Source organism: Tenrec ecaudatus, chromosome 10 (genome assembly GCF_050624435.1).
Source record: "Tenrec ecaudatus isolate mTenEca1 chromosome 10, mTenEca1.hap1, whole genome shotgun sequence".
Lineage (NCBI taxonomy): Eukaryota > Metazoa > Chordata > Mammalia > Afrosoricida > Tenrecidae > Tenrec > Tenrec ecaudatus.
The window spans coordinates 15,401,907-15,415,863 of NC_134539.1; the positions used below are offsets into that span (position 1 = coordinate 15,401,907).

The 13,957-nt window shown below is 45.0% G+C and overlaps 1 protein-coding gene across 1 annotated transcript in view; it reads right to left on the minus strand.

Moving 5' to 3' along the window:
- Positions 1–13,957, minus strand: part of FREM1 (FRAS1 related extracellular matrix 1) — a 149,274-nt gene that overhangs the window by 36,478 nt on the left and 98,839 nt on the right. Inside the window, exons 25-26 of the mRNA XM_075558865.1 lie at positions 8,723–8,924; positions 7,965–8,109 (exon numbers count right to left, since the gene is read on the minus strand). Of these exons, the coding sequence (XP_075414980.1) occupies positions 7,965–8,109; positions 8,723–8,924 (347 nt within the window). The remainder of the gene's footprint in view (positions 1–7,964; positions 8,110–8,722; positions 8,925–13,957) is intronic.

Sequence of the window (13,957 nt, forward strand, 5' to 3'; positions counted from 1 at the left end):
TTTGGGTTACCGAGTCAGAACTAACTGGATGACATCTACCAGAAATAACAACATCTAGCACATAAAAATGAGCAAGCAAATGTGGTGAAGAAAGCTGATGGTGCCCGGCTGTCAAAAGATATAGCATCTGGGGTCTTAAAGGCTTGAAGATAAACAAGTAGCCATCTAGCTCAGAAGCAACAAAGCCCATATGGAAGAGCACACCAGCCTGTGCGATCACGTGGTTCCGAAGGGATCGGTTATCAGAACAAAAAATCATATCATTGGCTGCACACCTCCATGATACGATCGTTGAGGACAAACGGGTGCATAAGCAAATGTGGCAAAGAAAGCTGATGGTGACCAGCTATCAAAAGAGATAGTGTCTGGGGTCTTAAGGGCTTGAAGGTGAACAAGCAGCCATCTAGTTCAGAAGCAACAAAGCCCACATGGAAGAAGCACACCAGCCTGTGTGATCATGAGATGTCAAAGGGATCAGGTATAAGGCATCATCAAAAAAAAAAAAAAATCTTACCATAGTGAATGAAGGAGGAAGTGCAGAGTGGAGACCAAAAACCCATTTGTCGGCCACTGGAGATCCCCTCACAGAGGGGTCTAGAGGAGGAGATGAGTCAGTCAGGGTGCGACGTAGCACCGATGAAGAATACAGCTTTCCTCCAGTTCCTAAATGCTTCCTCGGCCCCACCCCCACCCCCCCACTATCATGATCCAAATTCTACCTTGCAAGTCAGGATAGAGCAGAGGATGTACACTGGTGCAGATAGGAGCTGGAGGCACAGGGAATCCAGGGTGGATGATACCTTCAGGACCAGGGGCGTGAAGGGCGATACTGGGAGGGTAGAGGGTGTGTGGGTTGGAAAGGGGGAACCGATTACATGGATTACCGATTACCCAGGTGGAGGCGCTCCCTCCTGGGCGCTGAAATACATGCTTTCCTACATTTTATTTTGTGGCACATCGGCTCATTCCCATGAAGGATCTCTGAGCCAAAGGTAACATTTGGGGTTAAAACTAGTTTGGGGCTTGGATCATTAATCCATCTTAACAAGCACCTGTGAAAAAAGATACTTGGCCCCACTCTGCCTCAGTTTCCACGTTTCCCAGAGGGTAATAATGGCGAGACGGTGGTGGAAAGGGACTAAGTGAACTTTAATGAGCACTCGTTAAGTATCGCGGGCCCCAAAGGCTTTCTAGAAGCTGACATGGTAGTTCAACTGGTGCTCTTTTAGCCCCATCTTCACCCGTAATCGAGTAGCATACAATTTAAGAAAACCGAAAAATGGAGAACTATTTTCCCATGTCTTCCACCTAAAATGAATCAATTCAAGGGTGATGGTAATTAAGCTCCATAATCAAATACGTTGAACACCTGTGTTTTCTTTCTTTGATTTTTCCCCCTTTGGCCTTTCTCGCGTGGTAATGAGAAAAGCAAGTGCTCAGCCAGAAGGGAGCCGGTGAGTCTCCACCATAAATAAGGCCTTAGGGGTCCGAGACACCTTGCAACCACTTAGTGGTCTGTCCACGGTCAGTCAGTCCGTTGTTCTGTCTCTCCGGAACCCAACTCCCATTATCTGGAAAATGAGGAGAATTAAACTCCTGTCAAATGATTAAGATGGAAATTAGTTAATATGTTCACAGCACCTGTACACAGTGGGTGCTTAATAAGCGGGACTGCCCCTCCCTTTCTCAGGACTTTCTGGAATCTGGTCTGGAGGAGACAACTCCTGCAATTCCTGACTTGCAGGCAAGAGGGAAGATTTGTCTAGATCCTAGGCCAATGGTTCCCGCCTCTCCCCCTATGAGGTGTTTCATAAAAGCTGCTTAAAACGTTCACCTGTGAGAAATTCCTTTTCTTTTAAAATTTTTATAGCATTAGTCCCTTCTCTTTGAAGGTCAAGATGGAATCTTGCAGCAGCTAGCATGATGGTAGCCAGAGGAAGGGGAAGTATGCGTAGGTCAGTGGTGGAATTCGTGCCTAACTTGCAGGAGACCCAAGTTCAATTCCCAGCCCAGGCTCAGCCACCACCCATCTGTCAGCGGAGGTGCGTGTGTTACTGTGATGCTGGGCAGGCCTCAGCGATGCTTCTAATCTAAGATGGGTAAGGAAGCCTAGTGATCGTGGTAGCAAGTGTACAGGATTGCTTGACGTGACTGCACTGGGCAATGATATGATACACATATTAACTCCCAATCATTAACACATTTTTAAAAAATACAAACGAATGTCCTAAATAAATACCTCTCAACAAAAGAATAAGAAGAAGACTGATGAGTTCTTTACTTCCCCAAGAAATCAACCAATGAAAAGCCTAAGATCATGGTGGTTCACTGGGCAACCAGTAGTGGTTACAGCATTGTGCCTTTTGGTACCATGACTCAGAAGCCGTGGAGAAGGAGAGTAGGAATCAGAGAAGCTGCCCCTGAGATCCCAGGAACTTCAGCATGGGTCAACGTTTCTATTTAAGGCTTACTTTGTTCAGGGGTGCAAGAAACGTCTGTATGGAAGGCATTAGGCAGAGAGCTACACAGCTTGGACAGAAGAGGCATTTGGCAGGCATGATGGGGAGCCCTGGAACCTACTGGAAGTCCTGCAGACTCTTGGAGAGTCAAGTTGCCCTGAAGGACAGAACATGGGCTGTCAGTGTGTGGGGCCAAGGCATGATGAACCAATAGTAGGAGCCTCGTTTTGAGGTTGAGGGCCGAGGGTGCCTTTTTGGCTCTGCCACTCATCCCCTCAGTGACTTCTGCACACTGACTTGAGCTCTGGGAGCTGATTTCCTTCTCTCCGTCAGAGCACTGTGTTTTGCAGGGGAAAGCAGACAGCATATGTGGAGCCACCTAGCGCAGTACCTGGAATGTAGGCACTGGGCCAAACCTGAACCATTAAGCAAATGCCCATGGATTTCAAGGTTAGAAAATAGTTTCTGTTTACAGTGGCATGTTTCCCAAATGTACTCATGAAAAGGTGTTGCATGAGCTGTTCCAGCCGAGTAGGGGAGGAGGCTCTGTAGTCATCCCTGATGGAGAGACGCAGCGTTCCGTCTACGGCTCCTCAGCCACGCAAGCCTCTGATGACTTTGGAATGATGGAGTCAAGTACACCAGCAAGCTAGCAGTATCTTGACGGATATTGTCAAAACCAGCATTTCCTACACTTTTTAAAATGGACTGCCTCTGGTTCCTTCAGAACCGGTATCCTATAGTGAGACTGCAGGAGTAAGACCTCACTGCCAACCAAGAGCTTAGGACCCGCTCAACCAGGGTCATTCTCACCTATAAAAGCCCCTTTTGGGGAAATAGAGGAAAGAACTAGGAGGCAAAGAGTATTTATAGAGGTCTAAATACAGGCATGTACAAATGTAAATATATTTATATATGACGATGGAAAATAAAGCTATGTATAAATATTTATAGGTTTAGTATCAAGGTAGCAGATGGACATTAGGCCTCTACTCAAGTACTCCCTCAATGCAAGAACACTTTGCTCTATTAAACTGGCATTCCATGATGCTCACCTTCCCAACATGATCGCTGAAGACAAAGCGGGTGCGTAAGCAAATTTTCTGAAGAAAGCCGATGGTGCCTGGCTATCAAAAGATAAAGCATCTGAGTTCTTAAAGGTTTGAAGGTAAACAGGTGGCCATCTAGCTGAGAAGCAACAAAGCCCACATGGAAGAAGCAAACCAGCCTGCATGATCATGAGATGTTGATAAGATCAGGTATCAGGCATCAAAGAGCCAGAACAAAAAAACTGTATCATTGTGAATGAGGGGGAGTGTGGAGTGGAGACCCAAAGCTCATCTATAGGCAACTGGACATCCCCTTACAGAAGGGTCATGGGAAGGAGATGAGCCAGCCAGGGTGCAGTATAGCACTGGTGAAACATACAACTTTCTTCTTGTTTTTGAATGCTTCCTAACCCCACCACCACCCCCATCCCCACTATCATGGCCCCAAATCTAGTCAGAGCATGTACACGGGTACAGATAAGAGCTGGAAACACAGGGAATCCAGGACAGATAAACCCCTCAGGACCAATATTGAGAGTAGCCATACCAGGAGGAGAAGAGGCAGGTGGGGTGATAGGGGAATCCAACCACAATGATCTACCTATAACCCCCTCCCAGGGGGATGAACAACAGAAAAGTGGGTGAAGGGAGACATCGGTCAGTGTAAGACATGAAAAAATAATAATAATTTATAAATTATCAAGGGTTTCTGAAGGAGGGAGGGAGAAAATGAGAAGCTGATACCAAGGGGTCAAATAGAAAGAAAATGTTTTGAAAATCATGATGGCAACAAATGTACAAATATATTTGACACAATGGAAGTATGTGTGGATTGTAATAAGAGTTGTATGAACCCCCAATAAAATGATTTTTTTAAAAGCCCCTTTTTGTTCCAGATCCCCCTTGCTGGTCTACTCTTTAACTTTTTAAAAAGGAACAGGAAGAATATAAATCTCTTGGCCCCGTCTTAACCCAAGAACACAAAGTCCCATATCATTTTGCTTAATGACAAAGAAGCAGATTGACTTACTTTGTGAGTCAGCCCAGAAGCCATTTCTAATTAGAGGTGGGCATTAGCTGGCCATGAAAGGTTGCTGAGACATTTCTTGATACGGTTAACCCTTGGGCCCACGTGAGTCAGCAAGAATAGACGCACCACCACAAATACAAAGGACTTTGTAGACTATAGATGCTCTTGTAGTTTTTATCTGGTTGGCTCATCTAAATAAAATGTGGTGTTGGCAGCATTTTTTATAGAGGAGATGACCAGGACCAGGACAATCACCTAAGTAAATGGCAAAATAAAGCTCAGACCGTGTGTTTGGCTGCAAGGCCAGTGACGTATGATCCATATAAAAATCTCCAGGGCGGCAGGCACAGGATGCACCGAGTCTTCATCGAGGTGCCCTGTAAGGCGCAGCCAATGTCTGCAGAGAAACAAGGGCGGGGGGCAGTTGAGTTCAGGTCTGCACAGCCGCTGAGCAGGGCCGAGACGGTCTTCCTTGCAGTGAGGACACCATGGACTCGGGCGGGAGTCTTAGGCCTGACCCCTCGTTCCTGCACAAACTCAGAAAAGCCCTTCACATCTCTGTGCCTCATCTTCCTGAGGTCAATTCTGGATTTTCATAGTCTCTAACCCTTAAGGGCTCTGACTGTCTTGAGAGAATAGCACATGACTGAAAAGGTTGTTTTTCACTGGGACCTGCGCTCCTCACATATGTATTTTTAAGTAGACAGACGGTCATAAAGAGCCTAGTTACATGCACAATAGAAATTACACATGGGATAGTTGCTATAGGATTGTGTTCTGCTTTGTTCTGTTGCCATTCACTTCATCATCACAGTACCTATGGGCTAGCTACGCATGCGGATGTATATGTACATGTATCTGTACACACACACACACACACAAAATGAGTTGGAAAGTTATGAGACAACCATTCAAAACTTATAAATGCTGAGCAATTTCCACCTTCCCCCTACCCGCTCCAATAAAAATAACCTACTACACGTCAGAATCCAATCAAGATTCTATTTTGGATTAACCCTTAACAGGCGTTCTCGGCATCATGTTGCTCCGTCGAGTCCAATCATTCCAAGTTGAGTTAGAAACTTCCCTAACAGGCACATTAAGCAGATCTGCAAGACAAGCGGGAGCCTGTCTCCAGCTGTCTCGATGAGGGTTTGAATTACACCAAGTGAGTCCTGCTGTGATTCACCTCTGGCCTCGTTGTTCAACTCATCGCCATCCCAGGCGACTGGGCAGAACTAGCCCAGAGGGATGCTGGGCTGTGCCAGTTTACAGAAGCAGCACCCCCCACACACACCCCACACACCCACACCCACACACACCCACATACATACCATGATCTGATCCTCATAAAAACCCCATGAGGAAAAAAAAACTCCATGAGGTGGCTGGTATTGACCTTCACTTGACAAATAAAGGAAAGGGACCACTGAAAACGGCTGGTGCATTCAACCTCAAACCACCAAGCCTTTGGTTAGTGGCCAAGCGTGGCACCATCGGGCCACCAGAGCTGGTAAAGACCCCTGAGGTCCAACAATTGTACCTTTCAGGTGACGGCTTTATCGCCACCAATGAGGATGCTCTTTAGAAGCGGAGTGGCCATAAAGTGATCTGTTTGGCAACAGCTCCTTGTGCATCTAACCTGGCCCCCAGCTGTGAAGGAGGTCTGAAGACCTGTTAGAATCACAGAGGGGTCATAGCCACTCCCGTAGCACGCAGCGATGATGCTGAATGCCGCAGGCACACCAGGTTCTGTGCTCTGGTCATGGAGAGGCAGAGACGGGAGTGCTCTCGTTTGCTGAGCCCCTCCTATGCGCCGGGTATCTTACCCACACAGACACTTCTCATGGAAACCCATGAGATGGCCGCAAGGAGCCCTGGTGGTGTTGTGCTGCGCTACGATCCACATGGTCGGCAGTTCAAAACCACCACCAGCCTCTCCGGGGATGAAAGGCTGGGCTTTCTACCCCATCAAAAGTTCTAATTTGAGAAGCTCACCGGGGTCACTAGGAGTCAGCATTGACTCGATGGCAGTGAGAAGTCACCTTTGAAAGCCACACCTCTGGTCAAAGGTGCCCACCAGCTCTGCCTGGATCACAGGTGAAGGAGCCAGAAGGCAGACTTACCAGTGGCAGAGCCCCGTTTAGTGGAACTATTAAAGCAACAACTCTTTTAGAAAGTGAGACCAACCTATTAAAGGGTGGGGAGCTGGATTTTTTTTTAAAGGGACGTTTTTCTTGAGAATTGGAAGACGTTTGTCCAAAATTGCGAGTAATTTTTTTCTCTCTCTCCTAAGAGTTCAACCCTGAGGAATCATCCTTCTGCGAAAAGAGCGGCAGAGTGGGTTTTATACGTAATTTCAGGATCTCGGATGGTAGTGTCAGGGGCCAGTCATCCTTCTTAACCCAGCCCCGAGCACAGTGCGCTCAGTCTCCAGTCACCACCCTGTTGGCATCTGTGGAAGTATAAGGCAAGGGGGCCCAGCGAAGCAGGCTACTGCAAGGCTGTATGGGACGTGTATTGTTGGAGGAAGTCAGTTTTTCCTAACAATGACCACAGAGACCTCTGCTGGCGAGTGGTGAGATTACACTGCAGGAGCAGGGAGGGAAAGCAAAAGTCCAGGGGTCCAGATGCCACCATATGGCCACTGATGGGCCTGCACTCCCTCTGTGTGTCTGTGATGCTGGGAAGGACGTCCAATGAGAGCCATGTGAATTACGATGAACCTTCCTACGATCATCTGCTAGCTGGCAAATGGCCTTTAAAGGTCTGCGTCCCCTAATCCCCAGCACAGGGGCCCAGTGAGGGTAAGCAAGCATGTGGCCTGTTGATCTGGTTGCTTTTAGAGATCTGTGACTCTTCTCAAGTCCGGGTCATATAAATTCTGTGCTAAATGCAGGCCTAACGCCTCTCTGACCCCCTTTTGTTCTCGCTCCACTGTGTTCAGTCCCCGAGGATGGATTTACTCGCTTATAAAAGCCATTGCAACAGTCATATTTTTGTAAGGGCAAGAGAAGCTATTTTTAAAAAGTGGTGGTGACTAACTTGACCCTGATCAATCCCTTGCTGTACCATTTCACCAGGAGCCTGCAAGCTCAGATTGGGCCCAAGTCAATGGCCAGACAGAAGCCTGTCAGTTTGACAGTACATGGGGTGACACACGCAGGATGGGCAGGCCAGCCCTATCCAACAGCATTTTTTAACGTTTCCATGCTCTGTAAAGTGAAAGGCTGTTCTCCTAGCAAACAATAATGGCAATAATAAAAAAAATCTCTGTCTGAAACAAATCCTATGATTTGAGGAAATAGCCTATTGGTTTATCCGTTTAGGCCTCACCTGGAAAAAAAAATACTTTCACTTTTCTTCATCAGATCTATTCTGGGCATTCTAAGGAGGACTATCAATCAAATAAGCAAAATCAGTTACATGTGAGGAGGGCCAGCGTTCCCCGTATCATCCATGATCTGAAATTCCACAGCGTCAGATGTTACTTCCAGAGATGGATCCATGATATAAAGGATGGTCTTACTGTTTAAATCCTTCTGGCTAAATTTTTCCTGGATAAATTCACCTACCAAAAAAAAAAATCTCATGGGTAATCACACAAAACATTAAATCATAGCTGATTGTGCTTTAAAGCACAATGTACATCTGTTTAAGAAATTCACCTTATTGCAACTATCCTGCAGACTGGATAGACAATTCTGTACGCCCGCACCATCCTGTTCAGTGGTAACATAATCATTGTTTTCAACGTCAGAAATATACCAGCCAGGGAGATTGTCAGGGGGCAGCGGAGAGGGGAGGTAGGGAGGAAGCCCAGATTTTTAAAATAAACTGACACCATTTAGAATTCAAGGCAGATGCAAAAATCCGTTTAAATAGGAATTTGGTCCTGACACTCTGTGTTTCTCTGAGTCGATTACAATCGGGGCATTGAAAAATAAATAAAATAGAAGGTTGAAGATAATAAGCAGCTGTGAACCCCTATTTGCTTCTCACCCTCAAGATGGATTTAGGAAACTAGGCTTCTTCGGCACCAGCACTCTCTCAGAAACGGCATCTATCAGGAAGCCCTGGGGAGTGGTTACCAACTGGGCATGCGCTTAATTAAATTACTCTCCAGCCTGCCAGCCACTGGGTGTTTCACAATGAGCAATTACAAGGATTAAGGAAGCCGGTACCTGTTGTTGTGTCCTCCAGATGTCCGTGCTGTGGGCCTCGCAAAATCTGAAAGATGATCTGATCATCCTGGGTGTCGGGGTCTGAAGCCTTCAGCACATGGGATGTGATGTAAATCCCATAGCGGCCATCATTCAGGAGTCCCACCGGAGAGGGGGGATGCAAGCGTGTGATCCGGGGAGCCGTTTTGTCCAACTGGTCCACCTGCATTGTCAATGACATGCAACGTGATACGAAGGCTTCTCCCTCCCGCGCATCCTAGAGCTTTTAATGGGCCAGCCATGACAATGAAACTCTCCCCCAGCTGCACAGTCCTCCTCCTCCTCCTCCTCCTCCTCCTCCTCCTCCTGTGATCTTTTCTGCTAAAGACCCAGATGAAGAAGGCGAAAGTAAAGCCTCTGTCCTATCCACAGCCCCCTCCGCATCTGTCAGGGCTCGGAATGGAGGCCATCTTGCTGTTGGGAAACTTTGACCCAATTTTGTACTTTCTGTGTTTTGTTTCTCTTTTCTCTGTTCCCCGCACCTGGCAGAGGCTCGCGATAATAGTTCTATTGCTATTTGCTGAGTGAATCAATTAGGCCCTCCAAAATCATATTTCAAAGTTAATGTGGGTTCCATAGGAAGATTGCCTGTCTCCTCCAACCTTTGTGAAGTACAGAAACGGGTGTAGGGGTTCAAAACTGCATTGCACTTCATTGGTATGTCTTTGGCCAATTGGCAAAGTTGCTAACTAAGAATAGGGATAGTCGGGGGGGAGTGAAAGGTGGTTATTTGACCATGTATACTTGTTTCACTGTGAGTAAGGACCAGGTACTGATAAAAAAATATTAAAATCCACTTGTCATAGAGTTGATTCTGACTCATAGCAACCCTTGAGCACAGAGTAGAGAAGCCCTTTGGAGTTTTGAGAGTATTTATCTTTATAAAAGCAGAAAGCCTCATCTTTCTGCCTCCAAACGAATGGCTGACGAATTCCAAGGAGAGAATTTGCAGTTAGCATACTCAATCGATACCCTAATCTGCCACCAGGGCTCCTAATACTTGATTTCAATTTATGAAGATACTGAGTGGGAAATCATGAGTTAGAACAGAGATGTAAATTTAAATCCCATCTAATCTAGAAGAAATAGACAAATACCTAGAAATATACCAGCTACCCAAATCAATGCAGATAGATGTGGAATACCTGAGAAGACCCAAAAGAAAAGAAGAAATAGAAAATGCCATCCAAAAAAGCTCAAGACCAGATAGCTTCACAGGGAAATTCTACCAAGTATTCAGGGAAGAACTGTCACCAAATCTACAGAGACTATTCCAGAACATAGAATGAGACAGCAAACTCTGAAACTCATTCCACGAACCCAGCAAAACCCCGATTCCAAAACCAGGCAAAAGCCCTGCAAAGACAGAAAACTACAGAACATAGAGGGAAAAAAAATTGGCCAACAGAACTCAACAACATATCAAAAAAATAATAATAATTTATCCTGATGAAGTGAGATTCATATCAGGGATGAGAGGATGGTTCTATATTCTAAAAATAATCAGTGTAATCTTCCACATAAACAAGACACAGAATACAAACCACATGATCATATCCATAGATGCAGAAAAAGCATCTGACAATATCCAACACCATTTCTAACATAACACTAAAATAAGAATAGAAGGGAAACCCGTCAACATAATAAAAGCATACCAAAAACAAACAAACAACAAACCAAACAATGGCCAATATCACTCAATGGGAAAAGGAAGTATTTTAATTTCCCCTGAAAACAGGAACTAAATGAGGGCACGCCGTATCACCACTCTTGCTCAACATCATGCTGGAAGTCTTAGTGAGGCACATCAGATGATAAAAAGAGATCAAGGGAATATCATTGGGAGAAGAAGAAAATGAAAATCTTGCTATTTACAGAAGATATGACTTTACAGAGAGAGAACCCCCAAGGTCTCCACAGAAAGATTGTGAGAAACGACCGAAAGGTTGTAAAATAGGATACAAGATTAGTGAGCAGATATAACTTGGATTCCAGGATACCAGTAAAGAGAGCTCTAGAACAGATATGAAGAAAATAGTGCCATTTACCTAGACCCACAAAAGACGAAATGCCTAGGAATAAACCAAACCAAAGAAACAAAAGACCCATGCAAGCAAAGCTGCAGAACATTATGATAAGAAACCCAAAGAGACCTATACAAATAGAATATCCCACGTTCATGGATAGAGGGACTTAAGATTGTGGAAATGTCAATACTACCTAACGCAATCTACAAACAGTGCAATTCCGATTTAAACTCCAAACTTCATTCTTTAAAGAAATGGAAAAACATTACCAACTTCATATGGAGAGGGAAGAGACCCAGGAAAAGCAGAGAACTTCTAAAAGAGAAGAGCAAAGTGGGATGCCTGTCTACCTCCAAACCTATTACACAAGGCCACAGTAGTCCACCTTCTATTGATGCTTCCCACGTCGTCACTATTTTGCCCTTAGAATCTTTTAATGTTGCAACTCGAGGCTTGAATTTTTCCTCAAGGTCATTCAGTTTAAGATATGTTGAATGTCTTCTCTTTTTTTGGTTTTCTGACTCTAGATCTTTGCTTATTTCATTGCAATTCTTTACTTTGTCTTCTTGAGCTGCCTTTTGAAGTTTTTCTGTTCAGATTTTACTTCATTGGATCTTCCTTTTGCTTCGGCCCCTCTACAATTCAGAGCAGGGTTCAGAGTCTCTTCTGCTACCCGCTTTGATTTTCTCTTTCTTCCCTGTCTTTCTAGTAACCTTTTGCTTTCTTCAAGTATGATGTTCTGAATGCCATCCCATAGTGCATCAGGTCTCCTGTCATTAACATTCCATTAGTCAAATCTGATCTTGAGATGTTCTCAAAATTCAGGTAGGATATACTCAGGTCATATTTAGGCTCTCGTGGACTTGTACATTTTTCTACAAATCGTGTGACAAAATTTTACAAGACCAAGGCCTTCTTCATCACAAGTAGCATTGTTCAACATTACAAATGATGACTGGACACATGGACTTCTCCAGATGGAATACACAGAAATCAAATTGACTACAGTTATGGGAAGAGACGATGGAGACGCTTACTATCAGCAGCTAAAATGAGGCTAGGGACCAACTGTGGAATAGACCATCAATTGCTCATATGTAAGTTCAAGTTGAAGCCAAAAGGAGAAAGAAAATCCTTCCTGTTGGACAACAGAGTAACAGTTCACCCACAGGGGTGAAGGGGCTGGGGGTGGAGATGTGGCTGTGGCTGCTGGGTCCTGTCAAGTCAGCTCTGACTCACAGCCTTCCAAGTTTTCATAGCTTTGTTTGAAAGCCATTAAGATGGCAATAGATGACTTTATTAATAGTAAACCAGTTGTCTTCTCCTCAGTTCTGATGCAATCCTAGGTGTGTCAGAGGAGAACTGAGCTCCACAGGGCTTTCCATAGTTGCGCTTTAGAGAACAGCTTGCTGGGCCTTCCTTCGAGGTGTATCTAGACACATGGGCCTCCAACATTATAGTTAGCCACAGAATCTTAACAGTTCGCACCACCCGTTCAAGATCTAAGATGTTCAAGGCCATATGCCAGTGCTCGGAATAGTCCAGAAATTTAAGCTGGATTCAGAAGAAGGTATGGAATGAGGGATATTATTGCTGATATCAGATAGATTTGGGCTAAGAGCAGATAATAGAAAGATGCGTACCCGTGTTTCACTGAGTACACAACTGTGTGAATCATAGTATATATGGGCCATGTTGTTACGAGTGGGAATTCCGGAACCCTTCATTGTGCTCATCCATGGGCTATACATAGACCAGTTGTCTAAACAGAGCAAGAGGGTGCCTGCGCCTGGCTTCAAAACAGGAAAGATGCATGCACGGGCTACACTCTTTCACCATTCTGACTCAACCTGAATGCTCAACACACACTCTGAGAAACTGGACTCGAAGAAGAATGCAGCATCAAGACTGGAAGAAAACGCGCTGACAATGTGCACTGTGCGGATAACACAACCTTTGAAAGCAAAGAGGGCTTACAGCACTTATTAGTGAAGGTCAAAAGCTACCACCTTCGGTGCGGATTACACTTTAACACAAGAAAACAGAAAGCCCGACGACTGGACCAGGGAGCAGCCTCATGACAAACTGAGAAAGGACTGAACTTGTCAGGGACCTCCTTTCCCTTGGGTCCACGATCAATGTCCATAGAAACAGCAGTCACCAAAAATTGAAGGACAAATTGCATCGGCCAAATCTGCAGCAAAACATAGCTCTCAAGTATTAAAAGAAAAAAGACATCGAGGTCTCTTTGAGGACTAAAGTATACCTAATCCAAGCCACAGCTCTTTTCAATCACCTCCTATACATGTGAAATTGTTAATAATTAATAAGGAAGACATCAAAAGGGTAGATGCCTTTGAATTGTGGTGCTGGTGAATAGACAAATCGTACCATGGACAACCAAAGAACCAGCAAATCTGTCTTGGATCAAGTAGGCCAGTATTGCTCCTCAGAAACCCAGAGGGTGAGATTTTCATCTTCTGTACTTTGGGCATTAACAGGAGGCATCAGTCTCTGGAGAAGGGCATCATAATGGGGAAAGTAGAGGGCCCACAAAAAAGAGCAAGCTCCTCGACCCGATGGACTGAAAAGTGGCTGCAAGCGTGCACTCCAAGACAGCAATGCTGGCGAGGGCGGTGCAGGGCCACAGTGTGTGTCCTAGCGTCACCTGCGTTGACACTGTGTGGACACACGGAAAGCATCGACTAACACCTGGATACCCAGGCTTCTCGTTTTGTTTTGTTATGTTTCTTGATTTTAAAAAGAAAAGCAGCTCCAATGGAGTTAAAGAATAATTTTAAGGTCAGCAAAGCAGAAATTCCAACCTATCAATCTATGTTCATCTGAGTCCACGGTCCACTGGTGTCTGCCCCCCCCCCCACCTCCTAACGTGGATGTATTTGAGTTACAGTGAGACCCTTGCAACCATAGCTTCTGTTTGTTTGCTTTGATGACATGTTTGTTTTTCTTGTACAGTGTGTCATCAGTAATATGCACCACGAACAAGGCTGCCACACGTGATTTGCTGTTACCATTCTCAGAGGCTCATTCATGGATGTTTAGATGTAGTGTTGTCAGCCCCTAAAGACAAGGAAAGTTCGACTCTATAAAATGGGACGATAAAATCAATAATAATAAAACCAAACCAAAACAAAAAAGTCATTCA